General features: G+C 36.6%; 1 protein-coding gene across 5 annotated transcripts; it reads left to right on the top strand.

Moving 5' to 3' along the window:
- The first annotated feature begins 44 nt into the window (after window positions 1–44).
- Window positions 45–10,408, top strand: RNFT1 (ring finger protein, transmembrane 1). 5 transcript variants are annotated; one of them, XM_085301355.1, is made up of 10 exons: window positions 45–123; window positions 490–675; window positions 1,815–2,232; window positions 2,558–2,634; window positions 3,260–3,360; window positions 3,983–4,136; window positions 5,992–6,150; window positions 6,995–7,060; window positions 7,912–8,013; window positions 8,403–10,408. In XM_085301355.1, exons 3-10 carry the CDS (start codon window positions 1,857–1,859, stop codon window positions 8,535–8,537), a joined length of 1,170 nt encoding a protein of 389 aa, XP_085157481.1. In that variant the 5' UTR covers window positions 45–123; window positions 490–675; window positions 1,815–1,856; the 3' UTR covers window positions 8,538–10,408. The 5 variants fall into 5 exon arrangements, with proteins under 5 accessions (XP_085157481.1, XP_085157483.1, XP_085157484.1 ...); XM_085301357.1 differs by having other exon boundaries at window positions 490–678; XM_085301358.1 differs by lacking the exon at window positions 490–675 and having other exon boundaries at window positions 1,815–2,178.
- The last annotated feature ends 882 nt before the right edge of the window (window positions 10,409–11,290 follow it).

Genomic DNA, 11,290 nt, shown 5'->3' with positions numbered 1-11,290 from the left:
CCTCCTCCCCTCACGGCTCCTCCTCTTCCTCCCGCCGCCGCGCCCGCCCCTTCGGCCTCGGCGATGGAGGCGGCCTGGGCGGCGGCGGCAGCGCCGCGCGGCAGGCGCCGGCCGCCCCCTGAGGTACCTACCTGGCGGCGGGCCGGAGCCCCCTCAGCGGGCGGCGGGGCGAGGAGGCCGCGGCTTAAGTAGGGCCGCGGCGGGAAGGGGCGGAAGGCGGCGGGCTCGCGGAGCCGCTTTCGGCGAAGTGGGGCGGGGGAGAGTTGTGCTGCCTCGCGTCGCCTTTAGCTTTCCTGCGTTTGGGGAGTCAGCTCGGTAATGATGTAGTTAGCGGAGCGCCCTTAGGGGAATTGCCACGCTTGAGCTAAGTTACTTGACTGGAACAACATCGCTCGCTTTTTAAGAACGCGTTAGTGTCCGTTTTTGCAGAAGTAGGCCGTAAACCTCAACTGAAGACTGCTAATGAAATCTTTTTTTTTTTTTAAACAGCATTAGTGGCCTGATCCTGCAGACACGCTGTGTAATACCGGTCACACGAGTTAACACCACCTCCTGTTTATTGGCTTTATTCATAGCATACGATTACAGACCATGAATTTTGGCTAGATTGAAGTATGATGTAATCTCTGGCCATCAAAAATATAGCAGCAGTAGTAGCAGCAGCAGTTCTGAATGGTAGTAAGAAACTCTCCTTTTCGTATATTCTTTAAATTCATGCTCTTCACTCCTCCAATGTAATCTGTTTTAAAGGTTAAAGACTTCTACATTTATGCAAATATGTTAAGAATTTCTTGCAGTGCAAAATTACATTTTCAAAGCAAAAAGATTTTACTTCAACTTTTTCTTATTGCTGATGAAACTAACTCTGCATGTGCCATGGGGTTGGAGAACTTTATTTCAAAGAGGAACCTGAAAAAGTTGTGACTTATGAAACAGATTTATTACAAAAATCCCAGTTTTTCAATGATATTATTTGATAGCGCTAATACTTAACAAATCCAGGCTCAAAACATTCCCCCAAATCATTACTATGATATTTTGCTAGTCCAGAGAAGTAGATTAATGCTATAGGGAGACATGCAGAGAAGTGGAATTGCCTAGAAAGACAATGGAAAGATGTTAGAAAAAAGAAATAAAACTTTACTCTGGTGGTATTGCTTTTTGTCGTCTTTGTTGTCTGTTTCTTTTCTGACCTAGACCATATGGTTGAGGCTCTTCCAGTGCTTCTTACAAAATGAACTAACCTGGTTCTGCTTACTTACCCAGACAGGATAATCTCTTGATAATCTCATAATGGCCCTCGATTTTGAATATGCACGGGCTTTTGATGAGACTTGTCTGAACAAATACTTGCCAGTTTACAGATGCATGTAAAAACGTTCTTTGCTTCTTTCCCATCACTGTTTTTTCTTATTTAGCCTGCTGCTGTTACTATGTTTATGAAATTATGCAGCGCATCTAAGATCCATTCTGTACAAGCTAGTGTTGATCTCCTATTCAAGAGCTTTTGCTGTTCTGATCTGAGTTGAAGCAACCTCAGATTTTGCTAAGGCAGCCAGGTTCACTGCAAGTTAGAAAATCTGCATGTGAAAGAAATGAAGTCATTTAATGAAGTACACAGAAAGGTGCCCTGTGAAGACAGGGCACAACCAAGCATGCCAGCTTTCAGAACTAAGAGGGCCAGTATCTATCAGGAGGAGAACCTATACTTTTCTTCCTGCTGGCAATCACAATAGTCTGCTGTATTTTTATATTCTTTGTCCTGAAATAGTTACACTCTTCCTTACACTGTGACTTTTTATCTCCCACTCTAGGAGAAAAAGTAGTAAGAATCTGGACCAGAAAAGAATCCCACCATGCAACCAAATTGCAGTCATCTCCACAATATCCAAGGGAACAGTGATGAGTCTTTGTCTTCTCAGAATGTCCATGCAGCAAGATTGCCAGGAGAAAGCTCATGCCATCATAGTGGAGATGTTCGCATACAGTTAAACTCTGCTGTGGGAGAAGCTAGAGAAAATGCAAGTTCCCAGCATTCGAGGCCAGGCTCCCGAAGTCACTCGCATGGACATGCCCACAGCGAAGCAGTGGGGCTTGACGATTCCACTCCAGACTCGGAAGAACACAGTGGCAGCTCCCTCTCAGAGCTCAGATACCTCCTGCAGTGGCTGCACAAAAGTCTGCCGTATATCTTGATTTTGTGTGTGAAATTGATCATGCAGCACATAATTGGTAGAGTATAACAGAATATGGTCTGGGGGAACAGACCCTCCCCAAACGTAAAAATATGCTAATAATGATGCCTGAAGTAAAACTTAATTTATTTTTAGCTTTATTTTTGCTTGCTTTGTTTATCAGCAAAAATATTTCTTCTGGTTTCTTTTGCCAGCATACATACAATATGCTTAATTATTTTGATTTAATAGTCTGAGCTACTGACATTTTGTTACAATTACTGCAAAGATATATTAGAAGTGTCTTTTTTTAAAAAAAAAAAAACTCAGTTCAGTATAACTTCTTATTTTCATGTATATAACTGACCCTTTTTTCCTAATAGGCATTTCTCTTGGAATTGGGCTGCTAACAACTTTTATGTACGCAAACAAAAGCATAGTAAATCAGGTTTTTCTAAGAGTAAGTATCACTCTTTGCAACAAAGTTCTTTATTTTAACCAAGACCTCTATGCATCAAWTTTTGAAAGAGGTATGAATAGAGAGAATATTATTTGGTAAATTAAAAAAAATAAAAAATCATGTCATAGGTTTCAAGACAGACTTGCAGTTTTCATGCAAGTCTTAATGCTTCTGTGCACCAGCGTAGAGCTTCTCAGATAAGCAAAATTTGCAAAATGCAAAGGCTTTTTTCTTTCTCTGAATACTGAAATCACTTCAGCTGGTAAGAGCTTTTTTCAGTTTACAGAAGAACTTCTTAACCGTATTTCTAGAATCAAACAGTCAGCAATTTCATCTATCTTCTGAAAGAAGATCTGTTTTTCAGAGTGGGGTGGTATTTGGTTGCGTCTTTTAGGGAACACTTWGATATATATAGAAATTGTCTTGGTGAAAAGATTAAAATTATTGTTTTATCTTTCCAGTGAGGACTTTTATTTTATTTAGGCTAAAATTAATGCAAATAGTAGTAATTACTCATATGTAGCAGTAACTCTGTTCAGGTGCAGCAGACTTGGTGCTTAGGTATATATTAAAGGCATTTATACTGAGATAAAAACTATAATATCTCTTAACGATTATCTTCCAGGAACGGTGCTCCAAGTTGCAGTGTGTTTGGTTACTAGTATACTTATCTGGATCATCTCTCCTCTTGTATTATACCTTTCATTCTCAGTCACTGTATTACAGGCAAGTAAAGGAAAATCAATGTCATAAATTACTCAGTTAAACATTAACCAAGAACATTTAATCAGAATTGCAGCTATTTAGCAACAACCAAGAAGAAAGTGGTGTTGCTTTTTCATTTGTTGTTTTAATCTCCATTTCTCTTCTGCCAAACTGTCCTGTAAAAACACTATGTCGGAATATGCAAGATCAGATGCCATACTCAGCTCTGTGGCACTATTTTGACATGTGGGATGTAGCTGAGTTTGCTTCCTAGCTTTGACCCTAACACCTTGTCTTCAGAATACTGAATATGCAGCATTCTGGGACTCTACAGGATTTATGTCTCTTTCTTTTTTTTTCTTACTGTTCTGTAGCAACAATCAGTCAACAGCAGTATTTCTAAAGGGGAAATAAAGCATATCTCTAGAGGATGGGGGTTGTGATGAAGACACAAGAAAGTAGGTTCAAAAAGAGGTCAGAGATCAGAAACAGTCAATTTATGACAGAGACCCTTTTATTAGCAAAATATTTTTCCTCTGTGTAAATCAAGTTTCCTTTTTTAATTAAACTTGCTGTGATAGTCTCTGGTTATGCTCTCTTCTAAAGAGGCTGATCTGGTAACTTCTGATACTTCTTTTTATAGCTTAATCTTTTTAAATCCTACTGTGGATTTCATGAACTTCTGGGAGGTACTTTGGATTGTGGGAATCACAGACTTTATTCTGAAATTTCTCGTCATGGGCTTCAAATGCTTTATTCTCTTGGTGCCTTCTTTCATGATGTCTTTTAAATCCAAGGTAAGAAAACGGTCTACATTTTTGCTTCTTTATGAAGATATCTTTTGCAGTAAAATTAGCAAAGTATTGAGGACGTTTCACCCAGAGGAAGTTTTCTTAATTAAAAGTCTGTATATAATCCAGCACTACTGCTGTGGGCAAGAAAACCCTGTGGAGTTCATGTTCTTCCCTGCTTGGTGCTAAGGAAGGTTTGCATTCTGATCTGAAACAACTGTTTGTATTATGTTATTGAGTACATGAGTGTATTTCTGTCTGTGTGGGAGGTGAAGAAACCTTTTATTTGCTGCAATGTAAGAATGTGTATGCCGGCTGCATGGAGCAGCTGATGAACTGTAAATTTCTTGCTTGCTTTATAATAACTGGTATAGGATGATTTTAAGATCTGTGCATGAAAACATTTGGATTTCACCCTTAGAGGAATAAGTCTGAGTTTTATTTGGTTAATAAACTTACATAAYGTTTATGTCAGATCAGCAAATCTGATTCTTAGCTTAATTCCTCAAACCACTAAGCTTAATGGTTTTATAGAAGCCTGTCATGGTTGAAGAGATACTCATTTCTTATCTGTTCCCTGAGGTAAGACATGCAAAAAAGTCTAAATTTTATGCCAGGATAGCAAATAGTAGTACCAATTAAAAAAAAAAAAGAAGAAGAAGAAGAAAAAAGTGGTAGCATTTAAACAGGGTGCAGGGTGATTGGGAAAGGTTTTTATCTCTTAAAATGCACCAGGACAAAGCATTTCTCAGGTACAATCACTTTAGCAAAATACTGAGTTATAATTGAAAACTTTTTTTTTTCCTGCAACTAGCAATACAACATCCAAAACTAATTAGTGAAAATTCCATTATACCAACTGTGAGCTAAACTGTGGCTAAATTAAAGAGGGAATCTGGTCAGTAGAGGCAAATCATGGTATTACCCAACATACACTGCTGCAAGTGTACTTTATCCAGTGTTGTAAATCTAGTTTTAAAGGAACATTTAAGGAAACAATGTAAGAGCTAAACTAAGTATCTATGATTAATTTTAACACTTAAAAGTTTATGTGCATACATAGTGCGCATATACACACACACACACACACACACACAATGTACACCCATATACACTACACACACACACAAAGTGCTCTGTGCAGGACACTTAAGTTTTATAGTTTTATTCAGAAATCTTAATTTCTGGATTCAGTTTACCTCTTCAGTTCAGCTATTCACTCTTCCTTCTCCCCTGTCCTCAACATTTGATTACCACCTATCCTATAAAGAAATTCTTTAGCTCATGATAATAAGGCTTTTAAAACAGCCTGAAATAACCTTTAGAGAAAAGTTTATAATTTGGTTTTTAATAAAAGTAAGGGCCTTTTCTTATCCTCAGTTTTTAATCCTGAATGCTGGACACAACTCTGTCAATGACTAGCTGATCTACATGACTAAATTTGTCTTATTTTACTTTCGTAAGCACTAAAAAAGAAAATAAAATTACATGAAAAAGGAAGATTGATAGCATTGGTAAGTAGGTAGGCATTCTACAAAGGCCACTCTATGTTAGCCTATTAATTTGATTTTCTTCAGTACAGCAGTTAATAGTGCTATTGTTATCTGTGCTGCTGGGGTGAGACTTATCATCTGGTCATCGTTCTTTCAACCTAAACTTGGTATTGCCCTAATTTTTTAGGAGTTTGATTTTACACTGTAGTTACGTAAATTTACGTGATTTTAATTTGAATATATTCAATTTTGTCAAGCTCTGATGAGAGAAAGCTACTCAGAAAGAATAAAAAATGCCTTTTTTCTATATATTTAAAAAATCTGTTATGTTTTAAATCTTGAGAGATTCCTTTGCRTGTCTTGCTTAGGGCTACTGGTACATGCTGTTAGAAGAACTCTGCCAGTATTACCGTATGTTTGTCCCCATACCAGTTTGGTTCCGTTATCTTATTGGCTATGGGGAGCTCGACAGTTCACTAGGATGGACCCTTGGGATATTGCTGGGCTTACTCTACCTCATCCTAAAAGTATGTAAATTTTATATTTCTATTAAACTATTTTGTAGCAACTGTCACTGGATGGATATAGGCATGTGAACTAATGCATTTCTGAACATTCCCCAGTGCCTGAACTTGCAGGTTGAGTCTCTTAAGTTTAACTGATAGAGCCTTCCAAAACTGAAAGGAAAACTGGCTAATGGCACTAAATTCCCCCCCMCACACACACACACTCCCCTTCCCTGAACCTGTTCTGGGARTGGACTGGGATTTTGTGGAGAAGAACATTGGTACTATAGAACACCTCACATCAAATATTGATCAGACTATCATCAGAGATTGATATCAAGAGAAAAACTGCAAAAATAAAGGTGAAATTCTTGGTCAAAAAAATCAACACTGTAAGGAAACTAGATTTTCTCTCTGCTAGAATTCCTGTGTGATGCTATGGAAGTTAATCTAAAGAATTCACAATGGCATGTACTTAGCTAAAGAGCTACTCTCGCAAGTGTAACCAAACTCAATACAAGTTCTGCTTTAAAGATAAAAAAAATATTTTAATGCTAAGATGTCTTACAAGTCTAAAGTATACAATAATAATGCAGGTATATGTGACTTGAATGCTTCATTTCACAACCTGAACAATATTTTTCTTTTAAAGAGCAGCCACATGTTGGGAAAAACTTCAGGCCAAATTCTCCATTTACATAATAATTAACTGAAAATAATAAATGTGAACTATAGCTTACTTAACATTCCTACCATCATTGAACTAACAGTGAGACTTTTACAGTGAGAATTTGCACAAAAGCTTGGAAGCTCTTTATAGAGAAAAAATGTTATGCATAACTCAATTTTTTCTTTCCCATTTCAGCTTTTGAGCTTTTTTGGACAACTGAGAAACTTTAAACAAGTGTTACGGATATTTTGTACACGACCAGTAAGTATTGGATTGTTATAACAAAAGGGTAAATCTGCCTTACATAAAAGTGTTTCTTTCTGAATTCATTCGTATTATATTCCTATATTATTTTGTATTGTTCCAATAATAGACAATTGCATTTTTAAAGTAATCCCTCTTCACTTGTACCTCCGTTTCACAGTTTGGATTTCTTTACGCAATTATGCAGTCACTTAAACAAAAAATCTTTTCTGCATGTCTCTTCAGATGAACTTATATGAAGTAGCATATCCTTTCTGTCCTAATTCCTACTTGTTTACTGGAATAAATATTGGTTGGATTTGAGGCAAAGCTTTATGCTAGTACTGCAAATGAAATATAAGTGAGAAACATATCATGGCAAAGTAGCTGATGTGCAAGTAACTATTTTGTTAGAATTCCAAGTTTCTAGATAATGATCTTTCTCTACAATAACAGATACTATCATTTAGAATCTGCTATTGATGCAGTAAAATGTATTGAAGATTTTTGAGCATAGGCTCATTGAACTAAAAGAACAATAAGTATTTAAAATACAATTTTTAAGTGCTTTCTTGATCAAATTGGAACTTAGCTGTTTTTGCTCAGAGGTCACTGTTAAAATAAAATTGTTCCTCATTTTCCCTACACTGTGAACAGAGGAAAATACTAGCTAGATATTATGGTAGGTGGGAAAATGAAAGCTTTAGAGATCCTGGCAACTGTTGAAACATTTAGCAACATTCTGACATTGGGGGTTGACTGTTTTTTCATTTCATAGCAGCTCTTATTCTCAACTCCTTTCTAGCCTGATTTCTTTCTGTTTTTTTTCCCCCAGAAAATAATATCTGCTGCAAAATCTTGTTTTACAGCACTATGGAGTGACAGCTAGCAAGAGACAGTGTTCTGAATCAGATGATATTTGTTCAATCTGCCAAGCTGAATTTCAGAAGCCTATTCTGCTTATCTGTCAGGTAATATAAAACTTGGAATTTCTTTAAAATTTACTGCACTCAGAAGGCTTTTTGTACAACTTAGTACAGTCTTAACTGAAAAAAAAGCAGATTTATGGAAAAGTTTATTTAAAAAGTAAATCAGATTAGATAGTTTCCATAGAAAAAGCTATGGCTCTTTCACTTTTCTGAACTCCCTCCTAAAACTTCCCATCCACTCACAGACATATTCTGAACATTACTTTTTGCAAACTTAATCTTTTAACAACTCATAAACAAAACAACATAAAGTTAGATTCATGAGAATGTATGTCTTCTGATTATTTTTAGTAATCACGCTCTACAAATGATATACTTTCTTATAAATGGAAGAACTTAGAAGCTCTAAGTTCTCATTCTTTTCATTACAGCACATATTTTGTGAAGAATGCATCTCTTTATGGTTTAATAGAGAGAAAACGTGTCCACTCTGCAGAACTGTTATTTCAGACCATGTTAACAAGTGGAAGGATGGAGCTACTTCTGTGCATCTACAGATTTTCTAAAGCATGTCATATGACTTCAGTTTTACAGTTTGTTTGTTCCAGTTAAGAGTTTGCAACTTACTGCAGCTATGATTGTAGGTGGCATAAGACAAGACTTTTAGGATTTTACACTTCTATGAAATGTTCCAATATTAAAACAGTAAAGAAATGTACACTTTTAAGTGTTAAAAAAAAAAATCATTTTCAGAACGAATGCACAAAAGCCAGCATTGCTTCTCTCAYGATTCTTCCAGGAAACGGTCAAACCCTTGAAAATGCTGCATTACTGCTTGCAGCAGCTTCTTAATTCAGCATTTTATTTAAAGGTACAAATAGTATTCCAGACTGTAATAAAATGTATTTATTCTTTGAATATTACTCAAACTAAAAGGTCATTCAGCAGGCTATATTCAGACTATGAGCAATTTTTATAGCTTGGATTACAATGGGAATTAGAGGTACTTGCCACACTTGGTATTAAAGATCATTTAATGCTAGCCCAACAGATCAGAGAAATCAACTTCTTTGTTCTTGTGTCTACAGCAGCAACTACTTTTCATTGTACCTGGAGATAAGCCACAAGAATAGGACGTTTCCCCTTTGGCTTCCTGTAGATTTCTAAAGGATCTTAGGCTTAATACATAAACCAACCACTGATGATAGTTTTTTACATAGCATTTTATAAAGCTTATATTTTTAAAGCAAATCTTAATACTGTATTTTTTGCTCTAAYGGGCAAACAAATTTTCCTATAGAGGAGAATCTATTTTATACTATATTTGCAATTTGTAGTGTGCATAAAAATCAGAGAGAATAAATGCATTTAAATCTGTTTGTTTGGTGCATGTTGAATAAGCAAATAAGATTCCTTACTGTTTCAATATTAACTTACATGTAAGCCCACAATAATGCCTTATTCACTGCTAGACATACTTCTGTTAAACTCTTGTCTTTGGGGTGGGGGGGAGACAAAAAAAAAAAAAAAAACTCTGAACATTCATGTATTTGTAACTTATTTTATACTATTCATAGAGCCAGCTTATGTACAATCTTGCTCCTTTTCTTTTTTTTTTCCTGCATTGTCTTTTCTCATCTTCCTATTGCAAGACTGAAAAAAAGCACTCAAACTATTTGGTTACAGCAATGTTAAATTGAGCTGACTAACATTAACTTGAGATTGTCTTTTCATTTAATACCTTTAGGAAACTTCCAAATTAGAGAAAAACAAAGCTATACACTTACTTGATGAATGATGCAGCAACTCGAGAGGCTAGGCAGTGTGACTGGCTATTAAAAACTTGCAGCTGATGCAGCTAGATGTATACAGCTAACAGGGCATGATGGGAGAGTGCTCTTAAAGTTGCAGCTAGAATTTTAACAGTAGCATGCTTTGGGATTCTGAATGAAAACCTAACTAACAAGTTAAATTAACAGGCTAACAAGTATCACTTTTCTGTTCAACCAAGGTTTTGCTACAGAATATGCTGTATTTGGTTATTATATTTGTTTGATGCTTACTGTAGTTTGGAGTAAACATGCCCTAGGGTTGTACTACCTTAATATCTGAATTATTGGGGACAAAGACTCTAGCTTGAAGAAAACAAGCAAAAGCTTCTAAAACTGTAGTTGGAAACTTCTGGGAGTAGCAGAGGCTGGTTCTCCTGGAAGCCCTTGCCAGCAATGAGGTACTTAGTTTGGAGAATCTACAGCTGAATGATATTAAAACACTCCTGAGGGTGACAGGGAAGAATTAGTGCTTGGCCACAGACTGAGCTGTGGTGTAATAGGCTTATGCTTGCTCTTCCAGTRTTGGCAGAACAAACTGCTCTTTGTTTCCTCAGACAGATCTTGTCATACCTTATTTTGCATATAAAGTTGATACAAGATCAGAACTGTTGGTTATTTAAGTGTCATTTGTGCCTGTATTCAAACTGCTTCTGAAGCAAAATTACTTCAAGTGTTTGACAAGAACTGAATCCGACAAGGAACAAAAGCAAGTAGTGACCTCAAGGCTGGATCCTGAATCTTTGATGTGCCCACAGAACACAATCAAACTGGACTTTCCCAGAACTTAATCAGGAAGAGATGATTTATCTGACAAGTATTTTAAAGATTTTTTTCCCCCTTCCTTTATGAAGGCCATGTAAACAATGAGTGCCATATTGCATTCGGTCAACAAACAGCCTTTAAACAAATCTTTGTGTGTGTGAATAAAATGTAAGAGTAAGCCCAATCCTCAGTCTATGGTGAGGGCCAAATACAATGACCAAGAATACTGGAAGTAAATATTGTAACTTACCCTGTTTCTTTTTCTTGAAATGTTAATGCTAACAGCTTAATCATTCTTAACTCAAATATCCTCTGGGGGAAAACAAACTAAAGTTCATTAGACTTTTGGATAGCATGTTAGAGGAAGTGAATATACTCCCTAATGCTTGAATATTGATTAACTCCAACAGTAATGGGAGAAGTCAGTAATCAGAAGCCCAATATTCTGACAAATTTTTAAAAATCTTTTAAGGACAATACCTAGTTCCATTCTTGGAATATAACTGGGAGGGTGCAGATTCTGAGCTGTACCAGCTGTTTACTACAAACAGGTTGTTCAAAAGTTAACTTAGAAGCAGAGCCCCACCCAGCTGAGTGTAAGGGAAGAAATTTGAGAAACAAGTATGTTTCCTTACTGTCTGCCTTAACCCCAAGATGAGTGAACAGTAGCCCCATTACTTATGCAGCAAGGAATAGTGAAAAGGAAACCTGTCATTCCATCTGGT

The sequence above is a fragment of the Rhea americana genome, unplaced genomic scaffold (genome assembly GCF_003343005.1).
Source record: "Rhea americana isolate MKP2758 unplaced genomic scaffold, rheAme1 scaffold_175, whole genome shotgun sequence".
NCBI lineage: Eukaryota > Metazoa > Chordata > Aves > Rheiformes > Rheidae > Rhea > Rhea americana.
Note: the sequence above shows the minus strand (reverse complement) of the source record. Positions and strands in the feature narration are given on the sequence as shown.

Bases quoted from the DNA above. Each gene is read 5' to 3' on its own strand.
- RNFT1 (XM_085301354.1), top strand. From the start codon at position 1,857: ATGCAACCAAATTGCAGTCATCTCCACAATATCCAAGGGAACAGTGAT. The intron at 2,635-3,259 runs GTAAGTATCACT...ATTATCTTCCAG, and splicing joins TAAATCAGGTTTTTCTAAGA to GAACGGTGCTCCAAGTTGCA. The intron at 8,014-8,402 runs GTAATATAAAAC...TTTTCATTACAG, and splicing joins CTATTCTGCTTATCTGTCAG to CACATATTTTGTGAAGAATG.